This window comes from Tursiops truncatus, chromosome 2, assembly GCF_011762595.2.
Source record: "Tursiops truncatus isolate mTurTru1 chromosome 2, mTurTru1.mat.Y, whole genome shotgun sequence".
NCBI lineage: Eukaryota > Metazoa > Chordata > Mammalia > Artiodactyla > Delphinidae > Tursiops > Tursiops truncatus.
Genome location: NC_047035.1, coordinates 46,011,203 through 46,034,543, shown reverse-complemented (window position 1 = coordinate 46,034,543; position 23,341 = coordinate 46,011,203). Strand labels below are relative to the sequence as shown.

Here is a 23,341-nt window from a genome sequence, read left to right as displayed (position 1 = left end):
CACTGCCCCAGTGGAGGAAATTTTAAGATAATCATTAATAAGGCAGCAGCTTCCTGGACTAAAAGACCTATCCCACTTGAACAGTTACACAGAAGACAAGATCCACGTGGACCACAAGGGAAACCAGAACACTGGCTTCCAGTAGCTTCCAATCACTCCAGAGAATGACGGTGCATTTTTACAGACACCAACAATACAGCTTTCATTAGACATGGGACATAGTTCAAAGCAGTCCACAGTGCAATTCTGCATTCCTTCATATTCACGGAAGCTATGGTTCTGCAGACCTGAAAATGATGGACACTTTCAAAAGCTTCTGTAAATACTTAGAAAAATATTTGATAAGTTAAAAAAAAAAAAAGTTTTGAGGCATCTACAAGGAACTCACAAAGTAAGCTCCCAAGAAACGTGTAAAGGTAGAACTGTGAGAGCTAGTTATTTGCAAGGTCAGTACTAAGTCTTATAAAATAATGGCTTTTAAAAAAAAGGCAAAGGTATCTACACTCTAAATGGTGTGATATTCTCATCAAGGCACAGAGAGTTAAATGTCTAAATCCCTGTATATTGACATGAGAATACACTCGTAAACAACTCCAGGAACTAATTCCCTGTACTTGAATTTTAAAAAGAATAGAAGGTAGAAATTGCTTTTTTAACTCACAGTGAAATTAAAAAACATAGATATTCCACCACCTTCCCTTGGTGACATATGTTACAACTGGATAGTTAAAAAATAAATATATAAAAAATAAAGTATCACTGGCAGTTAAATAAACATGATTAAAATGGAGCTGTTGGACTTTGAATTTGCAGAGCAATGCTGCACAGTGTACATAAATTATTTTAAGCACTATGCCATTTTTGTTTGGGGAGGATAAAATAAATATATTGGTCATAGTTTTCTCCCATTCCCAACACACCTGTGCTTCTGAATCAAATTACCATACTCTGAACAAAACACATGAATTCTTCTCCCTTCCCAGCACCCTCAGGTTACCTGAAAGGCAGTGGTTTTATGCAAGTAACTTACACTATTGGCAGTTTGCTTGAATGTTGCCACTAAAAGGTGGCAAGAAGAAAGTAGATTAATTACCCCTTTATTAATTATCTTTATTTGACTTGCTTTAAATAATTATTAAATACAATTAGTGACAAGGGATAAGCAACAACTGGAAATGGAATGTACAAACAATTAAGACCAAATGATGCTACTAGCTGCACAATCTGTAAACCATGTGGCACATGCTGAGGTTCAGCTCTTAATGAGAGTCAGAAACTCTTCCCGGGTCTTCGGGTCCTCGCGGAACACCCCCAGCATCGTGCTGGTCACGGTTCTGCTGTTCATTTTCTGTACCCCTCGCATTACCATACACATGTGTCTACAAAACAAGGCAACAAATGTGGCTTCAAGGAGTAGACAGTTGCTGGTTTGGTTTTTAAAATAAAAGCAGCCCGAAAGATTAAATCTGATTCAACTGAGTTCACAGTTACCAAGTATATCAAAATGTCGCTTCTTAGACAAATTTGGTCTAAAACTTTTTTTTTTTTAAGTTCCTAAGCCTTACAGCTCTTATTCTTATCACTGGTTGAGTCCTTAAGGCATCCAGTCGGAGGGGGAAAAATAGGATTTTCTTCCTGGGTGAAACTAATACAAAGTGTCTACAGAGATACACAACTTCTAGATAAAAAGAAATTCAGGATTCTCACTTGATCCATCTTCAGGACCGAGACAGCACTAAGCTAGCTTAGGTGTTCCAAGAAATACTGAGGCACGGTGGTCTCACCAGGCAGAATCCAGAGAACAGTGACCACAGTGGGTGAAGCTGGACGGCACCCACAGTGCACAGTTCACGCCATGACAAAAGAATGGGTGAAAACTGCCCACAAGATGTTCGCAATTCTCATAATTCATTCTAACTTAAAGAAGTGTCTTCAGTTGCCCTTTGTACCTATTCTTAAGTACAACTCTTTATTTTTCAAATGTGTCGCAAAATATTGGGAAAACTCTGCTCTTAGCAACAAAGAGCTAAAGAAGAAATCAAGAGAAGACTGATTTGCACTGTTATGCAAATTCACTACACCTAAGTCTATGACTCTCTACACCTCCAGCCCAAAACACCACTGGGACATTATTAAAGGCAAACACGGACTTACGTCGCTTCAACCACTACCCCCACTCCAGCAGGTCGCAAGGCCTCTGTGATTGCTACAGCAATTTGTTTCGTAAGGCGCTCTTGAACTGTGGATGTGACAAGGAGCTCAGTTTAAGAGTCTGACACGAACAGAGACCTGGAAGCTTTTGTTGTCTCTAGAATATTTGAAATCTTAAAAAGCAAGACTTTGGTGAGGTTTAAGAGCCAAGACGCACCACCTTTTACCAGTTTGCTTGCTCTGCTGTCTGGGCCACAGGATGCCCCTGTTCAGTCCCCTCACCTGCAGTACAGGTGCCAAGGGGAACTAAGGAACCCCCAGTGCCCACCAGAACCACTGGAGGGAACAGATCAGAATGATGACTGTCTCTTTAGGTGTGCAGAAAGACTGACCAGATATTGATAACAAGCACCCCCGTGGAGGCAGGGTAAAGTAAATGAATAAATAGCTTGAAGCAGGGTTAACAAAGGAGCTACAGCCCAATTATTGAATTGTACTTAGAGCAATGTTGAAAATCAACGATTTAACCTAAATAACGTAGTTCCTGTGCTGAGTAAACAACATCTTTGAAAACATTAAGTGTTCAGCACTGCCTCTATTTGAAAACCGACAAAATCCCCAAATATCAGAGCAGGAACTGGTTAAATCAAGCCACAGCGTAGCTGTACAATGGAATGCTGAACAGCCAGCAAAATGAATGAGATGGTTACATGTATGTGAAAAAATGTTTAAGATTTGGTAAGTGAAAAAGTAGGGGAAAAAGAAGGTGACACCAATTTTCAAATACTATAATAAAAGTAGATTGATTTTTTAAAAGTTGGTATATGCAATAAAATGTGAAGGAATGTGCAAATACAATGATTTGTTCTGGAGGCTTGAAACACAGCAGACTTTCTGTTTTATATTCCTATAAAGTTTTCTTTTTTTTTTTTTGGTCACACCACACGGCTTGGGGGAATCTTAGTTCCCTGAACAGGTATTGAACCCTGGCCACTGCAGCGAATGCACCGAGTCCTAACCACTGGACCGCCAGGGAATTCCCTTGATTTTTATAAGCCATATGTATTACACTTGTAATAAGAACAAAAAATACTTTTTCCTTAATAAAAAATGTTTTTCTGTAAATAAAGTAGTTTCAAAGTTTACCTTGTAATCTTCTACTATAGATTTCTACAATCCTAGAAAAGAAAGAATTGTTTTAGTTAATTATAAATTGTTTGAAGTGAAATTGGCAAGGCTTCCCCATAAGTCTAAAGAATAATTGCTTTATTGAAGTAATTGTAGGGTCTGGGCAGGAGATAAATGCTTATAGGAGGAGGATAGAAAGATACAAAAACTACAAGGAAATGAGAAGAGGGAGAGTCTAAAGGAGACCACCAACCATGATACAGTGGTACTTCCGTAAGTCCCCAAAGACAGAGAGAATTAAGTGTAACATTCACTTAGGAAAAACAACAATTAGAGGTGAGTAATTTTCAAGCTCCCATGTCATCAATTTTAGGTCACATCTCACGTGTTCTAATTAATCATATTGTTTAATAAGAGCTTAAAGCTCAAGTTAAAAATAAAGACTATTTGTTAATAGCAGACAAATATCAACTATGTACCAACTAAACCTATTAGGATAATCAGATGAGAGCTAAACAGACCTCTTCAGACATCTCTTTATAATATAGGTCTACATAAGCACTCAGTAGGATTAACCACCCCCTCCAAATAAAAGCCCCTGATCTTAGCTCATAACACAATCTGTCAAGTGATGAATTTCCCCTTTCAACATCTTTTACTCTGGCTGTAAAATGGTTACAGAATTACACATTTGAGGATTGCAATTCACGTGAAGGGTCTTTTCTTTAAAATTTGGCCTTTTAGTCATGAATTTGGACTCAATTTAAGGATCAGCTTACCTATGAGGTATGTTATGGCCCTTTCCCCCACTGTGCCACTCAGACAGAACTGATGACTTGCTTCTTTATACCTGCGACAGCCAATGAAGTCAGTGACAGGGGGGCTGCCTACCCTAACAGGAATGCCTCTAACATTTCACTGCCAGCCCGGGTGCCTGCCTGTTGCTGGTGACTGTGCCGGACGAGGGTCATTCGTTATTGAGTACCTACTGTGTATATGATTATGTGGCGAACAGGGCCCCTATGCTCAGAGTTTATCATTTCTTATTCCTAGTTTGTTTTTCTTTTTCAAGTAAAGAATAGGTGTCGGATTTCTGTCTTCTCAGCATTAAAGATAATCACATAGTGTATGAAGGCCATTCAAGATGGCTGCTGTCTTGCTCTCTCTACATCCCCTGCTTGATGAGTCCCTGCTTCACTCACATGACTATCCAATCCTCTTCATTATAGGGCTTAATCAGTAACTGCCTCCATGCTTGCCCCCTGCCCCAGCCACTGGTTTCCCTGGTAACTGATGAACCAACCTGATGTCAATTCCCCCTATAAATGGTAGCCTCCTTCTCCCCCGGGTAGTGAAGGTTGTTGCCGCGCACGGTGAGGTGTTGCTCCAGGACCTGGCTTTGGACTAGTAAGATCCTTTTCTCCACTAAACCGCTGATGTCTCTGTCACTGTTTCGGGGCTCGCTCTTCAGTCTTGAGGCTGGGCTATCAATCATAAGGCTTGCAGGCCTTCGAGGCGCAGCCCAATAATTGCTGAGCCAGCCAGGAGGCCGAGGAAACTCCCGTGAATGCAGAGATGTCGGGAAATACGGGTGAGGAACGGAAAGTTGGGGGTGGGGCGGGAATCGCGAGGTGGCTGTCCACTAGCTATGTGGGGCCCTGTGGCAGCTGACTGCCATGAGAGATGCCTTCTTCCATTATACTGATGACAGCCTGTTATCCTCAGAGTCTCTTTCCTATTTAAAAGTAGCAGCCCCGGACTTCCGTGGTGGCGCAGTGGTTGAGAGTCCGCCTGCCGATGAAGGGGACACGGGTTCGTGCCCCGGTCTGGGAAGATCCCACATGCCGCGGAGTGGCTGGGCCCGTGAGCCATGGCCGCTGAGCCTGCGCATCCGGAGCGTGTGCTCCGCAACGGGAGAGGACACAACAGTGAGACGCCCGCGTACCGCAAAAAAAAAAAAAAAAAAAAAGTACCAGCCCCGCACTCATAGCTCATCTGACTGCACTGGGCTGGCTGGTGAACACAGACAAAACTCAAGGACCTGGACTATCTAGAATATATAAGCATACGCCAACTCACCATCCCTAAACAATTACAGACACAGGCTTTAGGGATACTAACTCAGGGGCAGGCTTGTGAATTGGACGTGGCCAGTTACCTGGGAGGATTTGGTTGGGGTCTGTGGCAACGGCAAACTAATACGAGTACCCATGGGCTTCTGGTCCCAGCTGTGGAAGGGGGCGGAGCAACCATATGGTGTCATGGAACAACAGCCATGCGCAGTCTACAGTGCATTACAGTAGGTGGAAGACGCTGCAAAAGGCCTACCCGAGTCGAGCAATGCACAAAACCATGATTTGGGGTCTAGAACAGCTGCTTGTGACATACAGGACCCTCGTGGACATCGACAGTGACCAAGGAATCCACTTTGCCAGCTACGAAGTTCAGGAATGGGCTGATAGAAATGACACACTGGCATTTTCACCTGCCCTACAACCTCACTGCTGCCGGCTAATTGAAAGGCTGAATGGACTACTTAACAACTGAGATGGGAAACCAGCTCTCTCAATGCATGGGCCAGGAGGCTAACTCAAGCCCTACAAACTATAACTATAACCAATGTCTACGTCATGTTCACCCAGAGGTAACTAGTCAACACCATCTGAGTTCAGCTGTTGACCACAGAAGGACAATAACTTGTTTTTGCCCTTATCATAGGATCTAACCCCAAGGGGAACACATTATAAAATGGCCCTGGAACTGACAGTAAGTCCCAGGTGGTTTGGCTTTGCCGCCCCATTGGGAAATAGGATTAGAAAGGGGCTTAGCGATTTCACCTGTCTCCTACCCAGCCCCACCGAAGACTGCTGAGGTAATCAATCTGGGCCCCTACTGGAGAAAGGCGGTGTTATATTAATTAACCCTGTGGTCGGTTGTTACACCACCTCTCCAATACTAGGCATGGCTGTGGGGACTGAGGGTGGACAGGCGACGTGGTCCTGCAGGCCAGGACAAAACCCGCGTTATCTCAGGATGCTATTATTGCTTATGTTTTGCTTAATGGTCATGACCTCCCCTGTACTGTGCCTGCTAAACATCTTATATATTTTGTCCCTTGCCTGAGAGGAGGGAATCTGTTCCAGGGCTGGGTGGCAACAGTGGGCTCGCCGCAAAATGAGTCTGATTGCTGGGTCTACGGTGAGATGCCGTTGTCCTCCTCCTCTGGGCTTCCATGGTAAATGGACCTGCTAAGCGCCCTGCTTTCTCTTGCTACTCTTTAGCTGCTGCTGTCTGTACTGCATTTGTGGTATCTGGTTGCAGTGCCCCTCGACATACCTGACCCCAGGGATACTGCGCAAGAGGGGTGGACCAAGATTGTAAGGGTCGTGCAGGATATGTAAGGGTGGAGGGTATGGTCAGGCCATTCAAGATGGCTGTCCTCTTGCTTGATCAGTCCCTGCTTCACTCACATGACTATCCAATCCTCCTAGTTATAGGGCTTCATCAGTTACCGCCTTTGTGCTTGCTCCCTGCCCTAGCCGCTAGTTTCCCTGGTAACTCATGAGCCAACCTGACATCAATTTCCCCTGTAAGTGGTAGCCTTCTACCCCGAGTAGAGAAGGTTGTTGCCGAGCACGGTGAGGTGTCGCTCCAGGACCTTTCTTCGGACTAGGAAGATCCCTCTGTCCACTAAACTGTTGATGTTTCTAGGTTCTTTCTTCAGTTTTGAGGCTGGGCAACTACAGGGCTTGCAGGCCTGTAAGGTGCAGCCCAACATATAGCTTCACTGAATTAAAAAAAAAAAAAACTTTATTTTGCCCTCATCTGTCAACTTGCTGAGAGGTAATTATTGGGAAAAGAATTCTAGTTTGACACCGACATTTATCTGCCTTTCAATACTGTCACAGGCAAATCAACGGTCAGTCTAGTTGCTGTTACCTTGTAGGTAACGCTTTTCTGTGTGGCTGCTTTTATTATGATATTTGAGTATGTGCACTCTTGCCTATGTTGTGTCTAGATGGGGGTTTAATTTCATTTTTCCTATTTGGGATCCATTAGGCTTCCTGAATCTGAAGACTGATAGGATGCATATGCTCTAGAAACGTCTCAGCTGTTAACTTCTCTAATAGTACACCTACCCGATTGCCTCTTACCCCCAGGAATTTCAATGAACGGCATATTATACCTTCTTATTCTTCCATGTCTTACACTCATTCATACTTCCCACCTGTCTGTGTTGTATTCCATGTAGTTTCTTCAGACCTTTCTTTGGGTTAACTCATTTTCAGCTGTGCCAAATCTGTTTGATGTGAGCGTACTGGACTTCGGATTCCATTACCTCATCTCTTTTTCCTACAAGTTATATTTGGTTCCTTTTCCAATCTGCCTAGTTAATTCTGAAAGTTTCTTGCCCCTTTGTCAAACTTTCAGTATTTTTTTTTTAGGAGTTTATTAACTTACTGATTTTTGCCGTGTTGGGTCTTCGTTTCTGTGCCAGGCTATCTCTAGTTGTGGCAAGTGGGGGCCACTCTTCATCATGGTGCGCAGGCCTCTCACTATCGCGGCCTCTCTTGTTGCGGAGCACAGGCTCCAGACGCGCAGGCTCAGTAGTTGTGGCTCACGGGCCTAGTTGCTCCGTGGCATGTGGGATCCTCACAGACCAGGGCTCGAACCCGTGTCCCCTGCACTAGCAGGCAGATTCTCAACCACTGTGCCACCAGGGAAGCCCCCTCAGTACTCTTATTTTTCTAACACACTTGTATATTCTGTATCTGATAACTCTGGAATCTGCCCTATTTGACCAATTGTTTTAAGCTGAATCTGGCTCATGGTGACTTTCTTTTACTTTCAGTGAACACATGCTCTTAGGAACATTTGTGGGAATTCTTTGAAGCCTGGATAAAAGTATCCAAACATGCACTTGTTTCTGCTAGGTGCTAGAAGGCTACCTCCTTAGTGACATCTTAAATAATTGCCTTGGGTTTTTTGAGGACCACACAGGTAATCTGAATTCTGACCCCACACCTAAGTGACTATGTGCCTAGGGGTGGTTCTTCCTGCTCTCCCCAGAATATTTAGGGGAAAATAGGGAGGACAAAACCCTGACTTTGGCCCCAGTGCTGGGGAATTCCTGTGGATTCTTACAATAACTGCTTCATATTTCCCCCAATGTGTGAAATGTTAATACACATTGTATCTTAGTATGCTACACCAAGATATCATTACAATCTAGTTTACCATACTCTTGGAATCAGTAGTTCTCAAATTTTAATGTAACCTATTTTTGTATTCTTGAAGTAAAGCTCCTTGGATGATGAAAACAGTACTTGGAGCCTACTGAAGTAGGTTTTTTGATATTTAGGATTTTTATGACTACTCATAATTGAGGGTAGTCTATAATTAACAGCTTTATCAGGCTTTGTTATCAGGGACGGACAGCTTCATCTAATTAATTGTATAGCTTTTCAGGTTTTTCCATGCTCCTGAATTACTTACACAACATGAAAACTAGTGGTTACTTAGAAGTTTGAAAGAATGCCTAGTAAATTGACTGGGTCCAGCCCCTTCCCCTCCACCGCTCTCCCAACATTAATTTTACTTTTTCTAATGGTTACTAGCTGATCCAGGTTTTCTAATGCTTGCTTCATTCCTGTCCATCTTTTTCTTTAACCTGTTTTTTAAAGTTTTTAAAGCATATTCTTAGTTACATAACCCCTCATTTCTAAATAGAATTATTCTCTCAGACTTATAAGCAACTTATGATAGATTTTCATACTTTAAGCTTGTCACCATTGAGTAAGATGTTAGCTGTGGGCTTGTCATATATAGCCTTTATTACACAGGCAATGAGGTAGGTTGTCTTTCTAATCTGAGTTTCTATCATGAATGGATATTGAATTTTGTCAAATGCTTTTCTACATCTAATGAGATGATTTTATCATTCATTTTGTTAGTATGGTGTATCACATTGATTGGTTTGCAAATGTTGAACCATCCTTGCACCCCTGGAATAAATCCCACTTGATCATAGTGTGTGATCCTCTTAATGAATTACTGATTTCAGTTTGCTAATATATTGTGGATTTTTGCATCTATATTAATCAGGGGTATTGGCTTGTAATTTTCTTCTTGTAGTGGCCTTGTCTGGTTTGGTATCAGGATAATGTCTTGAACTGAGTTTGGAAGGGTTCCTCTTAAACCTTTTGGAAGAGTTTGGGGAGGGTTGGTGTTAGTTCCAAAGAATGGCTTTGCAGTAAATACTGTATACAATTTATATAGTGTTAGCATCATGATTTTTTATCATGTCTAAGGAATTTAAAAAAATTTTGACTTCTAAATAGTTGGGTTTTTAATCTTGAATTTCTAGTTTTCTTGTTACACAACAGCCTTTTCAATTTTTTTAAGTTTAAGCTTACCTTTTGGCCAAAATTCTATTACTCGGCTGTGTATATCTTTTTTTGTCCACTTCATACACTGAGAGGTAATTAGTGTTCCTACTCCTTTCAGGTTTGTCAGTTTCTCTATGCATTTTAGCCAGTTCATGTTTTGTTTTGAACCCATTTGATGAAGATTCATGACCACTTTTATTATACAACCTTCTCAAAATAAGAGGACTCACTTTATCCCCTTTGATAAATTTTGCCTTGATTTTTATTAACATTTTATTATTTTAAAAGGGGGACATGGTTGGATACTAGATTTAACCCAGTGGACAGCTTATTTAAATAGCCTACTTACTGGTCTTATAACATCTGTGCTCGATCCTCTGTTTTCTCTTGCATTATTATGCTTTCTCTCCTCTTCCTCCTCTGGCAACTGGGAAAGTAATCTGGTGATACTTTTGCAGGAAGAACCCATGGATGGTATAATTTAACCCTTGCAAACCTTCGAAGTGTTTCTGATGCCTTCATATAACTTGACAAGCTAGACTTGACACTGGGCTGCAAATTCTCAAGTGTGGCTAGAGCAAAAAGTGAAAGAAGAGCAAGAATACAGCCAGATCACAGTGGGACTTGTCAGCTAAGGTAAGAAGCCTGAACTTTATTAATGCTGCCCCTTTGCAGCTCCATAGCTTTTGTCAAATCCACACTTGCGAAAGAACATCCTAGCAGCATATGAGAGCAGATTTAGGGATCCTAAGAGATGAGAGGACAGGAGTTAGGAGTTTAACACATGACCCAGGAGGAACATGAAGGCCCAGAGAGTGGCAGCGAGAATAGCAAGAAGGCAGCGTGGTGATGATGTGAGGGAAGTGGAGGTGTTACAGGGGGTCAGTGAGCATACAACAGCAATGGATGGATTCCCCCTTACTCCTTGCCCCAAAATAATTTCCAGATGAAGCAAAGATCTAAATATAAAAATAAAGCCATAAAAATAACCCAAAAATACATGAGTTTATGGTTACATAGGTTTTAAACTTCATGAAAAATACTACTAGAAAACAGACAAATGACAAGCCTGGACAAATTATTTGTAGCTTTAATATTCAGAGAGCTCATACAGATCAGTAATAAAAAGACAACCCAATGGAAAAATTAGCAAAGACTAAGAGCAGGAAGTTCCTGAAAAAAATCAGCCTCACATGATTAAATGCAAATTAAAACAACAGGTACCATTTTTTACTTACCTGTTTGGGTTTCACACTCTTCAATGTTTGCCAGTGTTGGCAAAAGGGTAGAGAAACACACACCTTTAATCTATTATTAGAGTATAGTTCAGTATGATCTTCTCTGGAGAGCAATTTGGTAATATCAAAAAGTTAGCTAACCTTAACCCAGCAAATCCGACTCCAATGTTACAGACTCAGAGTAAGGAAATAGATAAGGACGTGTTCACCAAAGTTCTTCTTTTTCCCATTTTTGACAGTAGTCTCAAACTGTAGGCTATACTTATATCAAAGACTGGTTAAATGAATTATATTAAAGAAATACTATGTAGCCATTAAAAGGAACTTTTTTAGACTAAAAGACGTCCAAGGAATTTCAAGGTACTTTAAGTTTTTAAAAAAAGTAGTATAGAATATAGGATATGATCCCCTTTCGCCTTGTTTAGCTAGTAGTTTTAAGGCTACACGTTTGTGTTTGTACTGAAATCTTCCAGAAGGATAGTGAAAGATCTCTAGTGGGGAATGGAAATAGGAAAGAAAAGTTTTCCCTCTACTCACTCACTTGTATTTAAGTTTAACTGGTATGTTACTTTTATAGCATAGAGAAACAAGAAAATGTTCCCTTTGTAATCTAATGTTCCCTTTGTGATCTAATCTACCCTTGTTCACTATCTCCCAGTCACCTCTGCCTAAATCTCTTGTATCAATCAACCTACTCCCCATCCACTGGGAGATGCCTTGCTCCTACCCTCTGATTTGCCTTTGTTTAGGCATTAACTATACCTACAGGAATTTCTCTTCTGTTCAGAATTCTGTTCAGCCCTCTACCTCTGGGTCTCCTCAGTCCTGCCTGGCCACAGCCATCTTGGCTTCTCTGACCTCAGACCTCCTAACCAGGCACGTCTGTGGCACCTGCTGCCGAGTACTGTCCACTCTCCTTGAGGGCAGTGGCTCTGTCCTACTTCCCTCTAGCAGCCATGATAACTGGCACATTGTCCTTTCACAGGTGCCCAACAGTTGAACCATGGCTACCTGAGGCACTACAATTCTATATTCAAGATTTAATTGTGTTCACTCAATTTTCCAATTCAAGAAAATGAATACATGTTCAATGGATTTTCAGCAACAGAAGGAATTTCTATTCAAACTAAATTTACTCTAGAATTCTACTAGAGTTAAACCAGATCAACTCACTTTTGGCATTTTCTTGTTACTTAAAGCTTTACTGTTTGATATTTGACTTCCCTGGCACTGAAAGGTCATTCGTTTAAAGGCAAGCATATAACAAACTTCACATACAAGATTAAAATGAGCAGTGAAGTTTTGCTAAGACATTTAGCTTTATTTATTCCTCTTCATTCCCTAAATATTCCACCTTCTTATAAGGAATAAGCAGTTGGATAATATCTTAGTCTCCTGTTTCATTTAATAGACCCTTTATTCAAAATTTTTACAAAATATCTGAGTTCAGTTCTTTGGTTTACGCTCCATTTTTTTTTCTTACATTTTAATCCTATTAGTGTAAGGACAAATCCCCATGCTAATAATTAACTCCTCTGTTCATAAAAGCTTAATTATTGGAGAGCTTTTCCTTTCACTAGGAAAGGAAATAACCAAAGGCTATTCCCTTCTACCCCCAAGTCACCACTTTTTCCAAGATCTCACTAGATTACTCTCGAATCCATTTCTATAAAGTGTTACCCATGGCCTACATAGTGTGGTCTTCTAGAGAAGACTGCTTACATTACGACCATGGCCGAGTGTGGTCTGCCAAGTTTTTATAATATGAAGACTGTCTATGCTACACCTTTCACACGTGGGCAGTCTGATACAGGCAGGAGCAGTGCCAGGATTTCTATATAAGGTGGAGGATTAGCCATCTTGCTGGAAGAGGGGGAACCAGGGGAGTGAGCCTACAGCTGTGTTTGCACAGCAAGCCTGCTGATCTTAGACTATGTATTATAAAACAGTAAGAATAACCAATTATAATAAAGACACTTGTATTCAGCTGATATAACTTTATCGCTTGGGAGTAAGTTATTGGAGAGGAGGTTGCTAATAGAAATTATAATAAGGTTGATTACCCCCATCACCACCAATACTATTTTTCAGCCACTCCTTGGCACTGCCATTGGGTACAGATCACTGAAAGGCACCAACATGTTTGCGTTTGTATTAAGAGCCTGACTGCAGTGAAGCAATTATATTTATGATGTAAGAACATCCTTTCATGCTACCAAGTAGTCCTGTCTGGTAGTGAGATTGCCAAGTAGGAATGAAACTAGGGAAACTAGTCAGAAACTAGGGAAGTTAAATTTCTCTCTTCTACCTACTTTCTCCTTAATCCCTAGAAGAAATGAGTAAGAAAGTAGAAGTGAAAACAACGTAAAACGAACAGCTGTGGAGAGCAGGCATCAGATTGCAGGGGCGGTGTTTACAGAATCCAACACAGAATTGAAAAAGATCTGGACCACCATTTCAGGATTGTCTAAGTGGAGAAGAAGCAGGAACATATCAGAGCCACAGATGTCAGTTGGTCACAAAGGTATGTTTATTCCAATTTTGATATGGTCACTTTCACCTCAATCAAGTTATCCAAACTTAGCTTGGTTTATTTTTAGAAGGAGGGGGACTCTTGATGTCATTTCATTACCTGCCCCTTCATTTTAACTCTCCTTTAACACATACACCTCCCAATATTTCCCCATCACCCACAACTCGCTAACTCTATACAAGGAAACTACACAAAAGGGTATTTAGGTCTAGTCCCCAATATTTTATTGTCCCTATCAGAGATATATGAACACTGACCCTCAATTTGACTTCTAGTTAAACACAGGAGACCATGCTTGTATATATCACCACTCTTTCCTAAAACTCAAAAATGGTAGCAAAGGCCAGAACCCACAGGATAAAGAATGAAAAAAGACTGTAGCAGAAAGAGAAATAGAGAGTTAGTATTGTCTCAGAATAGAGCTGAGGGGGGGGAAAAAAAGCTGAAAAAGCCAAGGAAGGCATGGTCTTGGGTCTGCAGAAGCAACGGAGCCAGACATAAACCAACTGGCCCTACAGGATGCAGAGATGTGTGGAGGTACCCAAGTGGAAGGCAGGGTTAAGGCCCCCACTTCAAAGAGCAGTGCAGTTAGACCTCTGTGCCGGTTTCCTCTCCCCCGCAGGTAGCTAAACCACCCTTAAAGAATGGGGGCTGAACTGAATGCACCCTCAGGTCCTCTCCAGTCAGCGAAGGCTCTACTGAGAGAAGTGTGAGGTAAGGCTTCAAGGATGTGCAGGTGGGAGGTGGAGAAGGCAGGCAGGCAATAGGGGAGCGAGAAGGAAAGGGCATTTGTGTTTTCAGGTCCTCTTAGTCTGTCTTAGACTATACTTATTGTCTATATATTGTCTCTGCAACTATAAAGTAAGTTGGAATGTACCTTCCAAGTTAGATCCACAGTGATCAAGAGACAAAGCCTGATAAGATTCTCACCATGTAGGGGCAGGTCCTATAAACCTGTCACCTTATTCACTACACAGTCATACTTACCTAGCAAGTTTGCTGAGGCCAAGAACTTGCTTGTTAGGAAGATAACCGATATGGACCTTCAGAGAAGAGACAGAAATCATGAGCTAAGTGAAAACACAGTACTTCTTTGTGACGAAAGGAAACGTAATACAGTATACTTACAGTGCGGTTCAACACAATGAAAACATATTTTTAAAACATCTAGAAGCTTTAAGACATAGAAAATGAAGCACTTACATAAGCAGTTAAAAAATCACATAAATTAAGTAAAAGGAAAATAAGAATGACTATTAATAAAATGACAAATTTGAAGTATAGTTGTGGTATTTCCTGGTGAAGTTAAGCTCTTGATACAATTCTTAAAATCTTTCCTCTGTTGAGGGGAAACTTTCTCAGGAAAATGCTAATTATCCCACAGCAACATTAAAATGTAGCTAAGAAAACCTTTAAATGGCTGAAACTGTAAGTATAAATATTGCCATTCTACACATCATGGTGGCCTTAAAAACCTTGCCCTGTTGCACAGAAAGAGGGTCTCTGTGCTCTTTGTCATCCTGGGCAGCCCCATTTCTAAGCTGCTAGAGAACACCATCCTCCTGACAGGAAGAAAAGGACACGGCTACAAGTTGTGACTCAGAAGAAATCTGGGTCCTAAGGCCTAAGTTCTTGTAGGACTTACGATAAGGCAAAGCCATTTCTATGGCTTAAAAAGCACTGATTAATATCTAATATGAAAAAGTTACATGTCTTTCAGCCAAGTGTTAAGTATGAGAGAATATTAGTTCTCCAAAAAGATTAATAAATGGTCACTTATAGGCAATCAATTTAAGTAATATAAAATTTTCAACTCATTTGCATCATGGTTTGCCAGCATTTGTTGCATTTGTTCACCTAATATTTACTGTACACTTGAATAATCCAGGAGTAATTAGTGGGTTTTTTTCCATCTATTAGGCACTATGCTTTGGGAGTCTGAGAATACCAATGCATTGCCTTCCTGCTCAGCAGAAGGAGAAAGTTAAATAGCACCTGAGCATTGGGTATGTCAAAGAAAAATTAGAGTTGAAACTTTCCCATAGAACCAAGGTACAGAAGTACCACTTAACATCTATACACTTATATACAGAGCTATAATTTATTTGTTTATAATATTTTTAGTCTTCCCAAAGATCCTGTCATTTAAATGGTCACTTTTTACTTTTTTTGGCCATGCCGTGTGGCTTGTGTGATGTTTGCTCCTTGACCAGGGATCGAACCTGGGCCCTTCGCAGTGAAAGCGTGGAGTCCTAACCACTGGACCACCAGGGAATTCCTGTAAATGGCCACTTCAGGCAATCATCACTGAACAGTATGTTTAAAAACCGAGTTAGTAAGAACACAGACACAGAAGTAATCAGAGCAGAAGGTAGGAGGATATAGTGGAGAGAGGCTGAGTACAGGCTCAAGTTCCTGGGTCTGACCCCAGCCAAGTCACTAACTCCCTATGTCCTCTTGGACAATTCACAGCTTCCTGGGCCTGGTATTCTCACTTAAAATAAAAGGTAGCCATGAGCTCAAAGGTTCCCTCATTTCTGAAAATACATAGCCCTGCTGTCACGGCCCAGCATCATTAGTTGTGTGACTACCAGACCATATATGCCTCCTCATGTGATGGAATACAGAATCCTCAGCACCCTGATGAACTACTCTTGTCAAATATGTTTAATCTTAAACTTAGGAAGTTTTAGATCTAATCCAGTTTATAGAAAAATGCAGAGATTGAATGGAGCAAATCCGGAAACTGAGACACGCTACAGAGCAACTGGCCTAGTTTCTCAGGTAAAGAATGTCATTGGGGTGGGGATGGAGGTGGGGCTGGCAGAGGAGACTATTGTAGATTAAGACACTTAAGATGCATAACAACCAAATGCAATGTGAGTGCAAATGTGTAACCCTTATTTGGATTCTGGTTTAAACCAACAAGCCAGCTGAGACACCTGGAAACATGTAAATATCAGTTATTAGATGCTATTTAGGAATTACTGTTACTTTTGTCTATGGCAGTGCTACTGAGGATAAGTAAGAATATTTTAGAGATAGGTATTAATGATTAGTAATGAAGAGTCGTGTTGTCTATAACATACTTCAATATATTGAAGGATTTACTGCCAACTTTTTAGGTTGATAATCAAATCAGTTATGTTTCTTAAAAAAAATCCTTATCTTTTAGAGAAATATGCTGGAAGAAATTATAGAAAAAAACAATGTTATCTAGGATTTGCTTCAAAATAGTCCAGTGGGGACGTATATAGAACAAGATTGGTCCTTTACTGATAACTGTTGAAACTGGTTGATGGGAACATGGAACGTTATATACTAATATACCTATTCTTAGATATGTTTGAAATTTTCTGTAATAAAAGGTTTTAAAAAGAGATACCACTACATACACATCAGAATACTAAACTTAAAAAGACTGAAAGTGCCAAGTGTTGATGAGGATGTGAAGTGACTAGGACTCACGAGAGTATATGAAATGTAAACTGGTACAACCAATTTGGAAAACTAAAAGTCTGTATTTAATAAGTTGAACACAGGTATACCCTGTATCCCTGTACATCCACTCCTAGGTATATTCCAATGGAAATGCATGCAAGAGAAGGATCAAGGTGGCGGAGCAGAAGGACGTACAGCTCATCTCCCCCAACAGGCACATCAAAAATCCATCTACACCTGGAACAATTCATGCAGAAAACCAACTGGAAACTGGCAGATTTCTTATAACGTTGGTTATATAAGAAAGTTCTCTGTGTAACCAGGTAGGATGAGAAAAAAAAAAAAAGGCATCAGGACAGGACCCAGTGCCCCTGGGAGGGATCTGTGAAGGAGGGAAGGTCCACAGGGGCAGGCCCAAGCCCTGAGGGGCCCCCTTGCCTGCTGGGAGGTTTGCTGGAATAGACAGAAGGGCTAGAGGGGCCTGGACTCTGCTTGCAAGGAGTGAGCGAGCCGGCTGGCCAGCAATCAGGAGAGAGGGCACTGCTGGCTTCCACCTGGCCACACTTCCAGTCCAAAATGCTTGCCAGGGCTGGGAGGGGTGCTGCTAGTATACACAGGGCTTAGGCACTGAATCCCGGATGGACAAGTCCTGAGAGAGGACCCAGCCTAGCTGCAAAGAGATAGTCCAGAGGGCCTGGGGTGTGGTCTGGGCCAAAACTCAAAGTCCACTGTCAGCATTCACATGGTAGGGGCAGTCCAGCCATGGCAGACTTGGTCAGCACACACACTGGGTGGCACCACAGAAACGTCTTGGGTGGACAGCCTCTGGGGAGGAGTAAACAGTGGCTCACTACCTGCCAGGAGCACTCCAGGTCCGCCCACCCCACACTACAGCTCGGTGCCAGATCTGGGGCAGATAGGTCCTGGAAGAGGTCCACCACAGAGGCAGCCCAGGTCCCAGGCAGCAGCACAAGCACCTGGATTCCTGCAGTCATCACACCCTGGCCCCCTGCACCAGGCCACTCCACATCACAGCCTAGAGCTAGGCCTGGGATGAACACAACGGAGAAAGGGTCATGGCCTTGGGCTGCTGCTGAGCAGAGGTGTGGACACCTGTGTGGGCAGTGCCTGGGTTCACTGTGACCATGTGGGCTTCACCTGCTTCAGCAGCCACATGCTTTGAGACAGGGCATGCATTCAAGGAACGTGGAGCCTTACTGAACCTGACCCTCTGGGCTTCTGCTCCAACAACTGGGGAGCACACCCCACCCCGTGTGTGACAGCCACGGAGCAAAGACAAGGCCCCACCCGACATCCAGCTCAGGCTCTGGACACACCACCAATCACATCCGCTATCAGGAGGATGATGGCCAGTATACTTTGAGGAAAGACGTGGTTGGCATGCATACCAAAAACAGCCCTTGCATCAAAAATACTGGACTCACACAGTCTACGCAGGGACACTCCCACATTAAAACACCCCTTCAAGACCACAGCAGATTAACTTTATGAATTTAGGAGAAACAGTTAAGTAAAATGAAAAAGCAGAGGAACTATTCCCAATTAAAAGGACAAGAGAAATCCCCTGAAAGAACTAATAATGAAACAGGCTTTACCAGCCAACTAGACCCCAAGTTTAAAATATAGGTAATAAAAATGCTAAAGGATTATAGATAGAAATGCAGATCACTATAATGGAACTAGAAACTATAGAGGAACCAATCAAAATTAGGTAACTCAATTCCCAAGATAAAAAACAATCTAGAAGCAATAAAACAGAACAAATAAGTGATCTGAGAGATAGAATAATGGCACTCATCCAATCAGAACAGCAGATGGAAAGACAAACAAACAAAAAAGAAAGCACCATATGAGAACTATGGGATAATATAAAGGGTGCCAACCAACTCGTAACGGGTTTCAGATGGAGAAAAGAGAGAAGATCAAAAATGTATCAGAAATTATGGCTTAAAACTTTCCATACCTAAAGAATGAAATACATTCAGGTACAGGAAGGATAGAGGGTTCCAAACAAGATGAACACAAACAGACCCAGACCAAGATATATCATAATTAAAGTGGCAAAAGTTAATGTAAGGATTCTAAAGGCAACAAGAGAAAAAGTCAGTTACAAGGGAACCCCCATAAGGCTAGCAGCAGATTTCTCTGCAGAAACTTTGCACGCCAGAAGGGAGTGGCATGATCTATTCAAGGTCCTGAAAGGGAAAACCCTGCAACTCTACCCAGCAAGAATATAATTTAGAATAGGAGAGATAAAGAATTTCTCGGACAAGCAAAAACTAAAAGAATTCAGCAATACTAAACCTACCCTTAAAGAAATATTGAAAGGTTTTCTCTAAATAGCAGAGAAGCAAGAATCTATAGGGGGACTTCCCTGGTGGCACAGTGGTTAAGAATCCACCTGCCAGTGCAGGGGACACGGATTCGAGCCCTGGTCTGGGAAAATCCCACATGCCGCGGAGCAGCTAAGCCCGTGCGTCACAACTACTGAGTCTGTGCTCTAGAGCCCATGAGCCACAACTACTGAAGCCTGCGCGCCTAGAGCCCGTGCTCTGCAACAAAGAGAAGCCACCGCAATGAGAACCCTGCACACTGCAACGAGGAGTAGCCCCCGCTCTCCGCAACTAGAGAAAGCCTGTGTGCAGCAATGAAGACCCAATGCAGCCAAAATTAAATTAATTTTTAAAAATGTTCTCAATTTAAAATAAAAGAATCTATAGGATAGGGAAAAATCACAATAGGAAAAGCAAATATATGGAACTTCCCTGGTGGTCCAGTGGTTAAGAATCCACCTTCCAATGCAAGGGATGTGGGTTCGATCCCTGGTCAGGGAACTAAGATCCCACATGCCACAGGGCAACTGAGCCCATGCTCCACAACTAATGAGCCTGTGTGCTGTAGCTACAGAGCCTATGCGCTCTGGAGACTGTGTGCCACAACTACAGAGAAGCCCAAGAGCCGCAATGAAGAGCCTGCATGCCGCAATGAAAGATCCCACATGCTACAACTAACACCTGATGCAGCCAAAAATAAAATATAAAAAAAAAAGAAAAGCAAATATATAAAAGGACTGAAGATCACTTAAATAAGCCAGTACATAGATTAAAAAACAATAGCTGAATCACTGTGCTGTACACCTGAAACTAAGATGACATTGTAAATAAGGTTTACACTATTTACACTGCAAAAAAAAAAAAAATCAAAAAAATTTGTAAATGCAATTATAACTACAATTAACAGCAAAAGAATAAACATTAAGATGTAAAATGGGACATCAAAGCCATAAAATATGAGAAAGGAGAGTATAAAAATGTAGATCTTTTAGAACATGTTCAAACTTAGATGATATGACTATCAGTTTAAAGCAAGTAGATATAGTTATGGGTCAACATACTTGAAAACCAGGATAACCACAAATCAAAAACACATGACAGATTCACAACAACCAAAAAGAAAGGAACTCAAGCATAATATAAAAAAGAACCATCAAATCACAAAAGGAAAAACATAAAGAGAGGAACAAAGAAGAACTACAAAACCAACTGGAAAACAAGGTTTCAAATGGCAATAAGTACATACCGATCAATAATTACTTTAAACGTCAATGGACTAAATGCTCCCATCAAAAGACATAGAGTGGCAGACTGAATAAAAAGAAACTAAAATGCGCTGCCTACAAGAGATTTACTTCAGGGCAAGATACACACACAGATTGAAAGTGAAGGGATGAAAAGAGATATTTCATCCAAATAGAAATGACAAGAAAACAGAGGCAGCAATATTCATATTGGACAAAATAGACTTTAAAACAGAGTCCATAAAGAAAGACAAGGACATTATATAGTAAAGGGATCAATACAAGAAGAGGATATTATACTCATTAACATATATGCACCCATTTTGGAATACCTAAATATATAAAAATACTAACAAAGGGAGAAAGTGACAGGAAAACAATAATAGTAGGAGACTTTTAACACCTCACTGACATCAATGTATAGATCCTCCAGACAGAAAATCAATAAGGCAACAGAGGTCCTAAAATGACACTAGACCAGTTGGCCTTAACTGATATCTATTAGAAAAAAAATTCTTTTCAAGCACACATGGAACATTCCCTAGAATAGACCATATACTAGGTCATAAAACAAACCTCAACAAATTTAAGAGGACAGAAATTATTTCAAGCATCTTTTTTGACCACAATGATATGACATGAGAAATCAACCACAAAGAAAAACAGGAAAAAACAACAACAAAAAAAAACACATGGAGACTAAATAATATGCTACTAAAAACCCAATAGGTCAATGATGAAATCAAAGAAGAAATCAGAAAATACCTTGTGACAAACAACAATAAAAACACAACCTTACAAAAATCTATGGAATGCAGCAAAAGCAGTTCTAAGAGAGAAGTTCATAGCAATACAGGATTTCCTCAAATAAGAAAAATCTCAAACAACCTAACCTATCACCTAAAGAATTAGAAAAAGAAGAACAAACAAAACCCAAAGTAAGCAGAAGGAAGGAAATCATAAAGATCAGGAAAAAAATAAATAAAATAGAGATTTTTAAAAAATAGAAAAGATCAATAAAACCAAGAGCTGGTTTTTTGAAAAGATAAAATAGACAAACTTCTAGCCAGGCTCACCAAGAAGAAAAGAGATAGGACCCAAATATACAAGAAGTGAAAGAGGAGAAATAACAACCAATACTGCAGAAATAACAAAAATAAAAAAAAATAAGACAATACTATAAACAGTTGTATACCAACAAATTGGACAACTGGAAGAAAAGAACAAGTTTCTAGAAACCAATGGCCTGCCAAAACTGAGTCAAGAAGAAAGATAATTTGAACAGACCAATTACTAGAAGTGAAACAGAATCTGTAATAAAAAAATTTAAAAACAAAACCTCCCGGGCTTCCCTGGTGGCGCAGTGGTTGCGAGTTCGCCTGCCGATGCAGGGGACGCGGGTTCGTGCCCCGGTCCGGGAAGATCCCACATGCCGGGGAGCAGCTGGGCCCGTGAGCCATGGCCACTGAGCCTGCGCGTCTGGAGTCTGTGCTCCGCAACAGGAGAGATCTCAACAGTGAGAGGCCCACATACTGCAAAACAAAACAAAACAGAACAAAACAAAAACAAAACCTCCCTGCAAACAAAAGTCCAGGACTTGATGGCTTCACTGGGGAAATTCTACCAAACATACAAAGAACTTACACCTATCCTTCCCAAACTATTCCAAAAGACTGAAGAGGAGGAAACACTCTCAAATTCATTCTAGGAAGCCACCATCACCCTAATACCAAAACCAAAGACACTACAAATAAAAGAAAATTACAGGCTAATATCTTTGATGAATACAGATGCAAAAATCCTCAACAAAATGTTGGCAAACTGAATCCAATAATACATAAAAAGGATCATACACCATGATCAAGTTGGATTCATTCCAGAGTTGCAAGGATGGTTCAACATACAAATCAATGTGATACACCACGTTAAGAAAAGGAAAGACAAAAACCACATGATTATCTCAATAGATGCAGAAAAATTATTTGATAAAATTCAACATCCACTCATGACAAAAACTCTCACCAAAGTGGATATAGAGGGAACATATCTCAACATAATAAAAGCCATTTACAACAAACCCACAGCCAATATAATACTCAACAGTGTAAAGCTTAAAGCCTTCCTATTAAATTCAGGAACAAGACAATGATGCCCACTCTCACCACTCCTATTCAACATAGTATTGGAAGTCCGAGCCACAGCAATCAGATAAGAAAAAGAGAAGGTACCCAAGTTGGAAGTAAAGAGGTAAACTGTCACTATTTTCAGATGACACAGTTCTCTATATAGAGAACCCTAATGACTCCACACAAAAACTATCAGAATAAAAGAAATCAGCAAGGTAGCAGGATACAAGACTAATATACAGAAATCTGTTGCATTTATTTACACTAACAATGAAATATCAGAAAGAGAAAGTTTAAAAATTCTGTTTAAAATCACATCCAATTAAAAAAAAAAACAACCTAGGAATAAATTTAACCAAGGAGGTGAAAGACCTATACGCTAAAAACTATAAAACATTAATAAACTAAGTAAATTGAAGATGATTCAAAGAAATGGAAAGATATCTCATCCTCTTGGATTAGAAGAATTTATATTGTTAAAATGGCCATACTACTCCACAAGCAATCTACAGATTTAATGCAATCCCTATCAAAATACCCATGACATTTTACACAGAACTGGAACAAGTAATACTAAAATTTATATGGAGCCACGAAAGACCTAGAATTGCCAAAGCAATCCTGAGGGAAAAGAGCAAAGCTGGAGGCATAACTCTCCCAGACTTCAGACAATACTACAAAGCTACAGTAATCAAAACAGCATAGTATTGGCACAAAAACAGACACAAAGGTCAATG

General features: G+C 40.8%; 1 protein-coding gene across 3 annotated transcripts in view; it reads right to left on the bottom strand.

Annotated features, from left to right (window-relative positions):
- Positions 1–995: 995 nt before the first annotated feature.
- Positions 996–23,341, bottom strand: part of GCH1 (GTP cyclohydrolase 1) — a 51,437-nt gene continuing 29,091 nt past the window's right edge. Inside the window, exons 3-6 of one of the 3 annotated variants that reach the window (XM_004324472.4) lie at positions 14,427–14,482; positions 3,298–3,329; positions 2,155–2,239; positions 996–1,379 (exon numbers count right to left, since the gene is read on the bottom strand). In XM_004324472.4, the coding sequence (XP_004324520.1) occupies positions 1,253–1,379; positions 2,155–2,239; positions 3,298–3,329; positions 14,427–14,482 (300 nt within the window). In that variant the 3' untranslated portion in view covers positions 996–1,252. Of the gene's footprint in view, positions 1,380–2,154; positions 2,240–3,297; positions 3,330–10,740; positions 13,374–14,426; positions 14,483–23,341 lie in introns of those variants that run through there. The other 2 variants (XM_073800442.1, XM_073800443.1) reach the window with 2 other exon arrangements.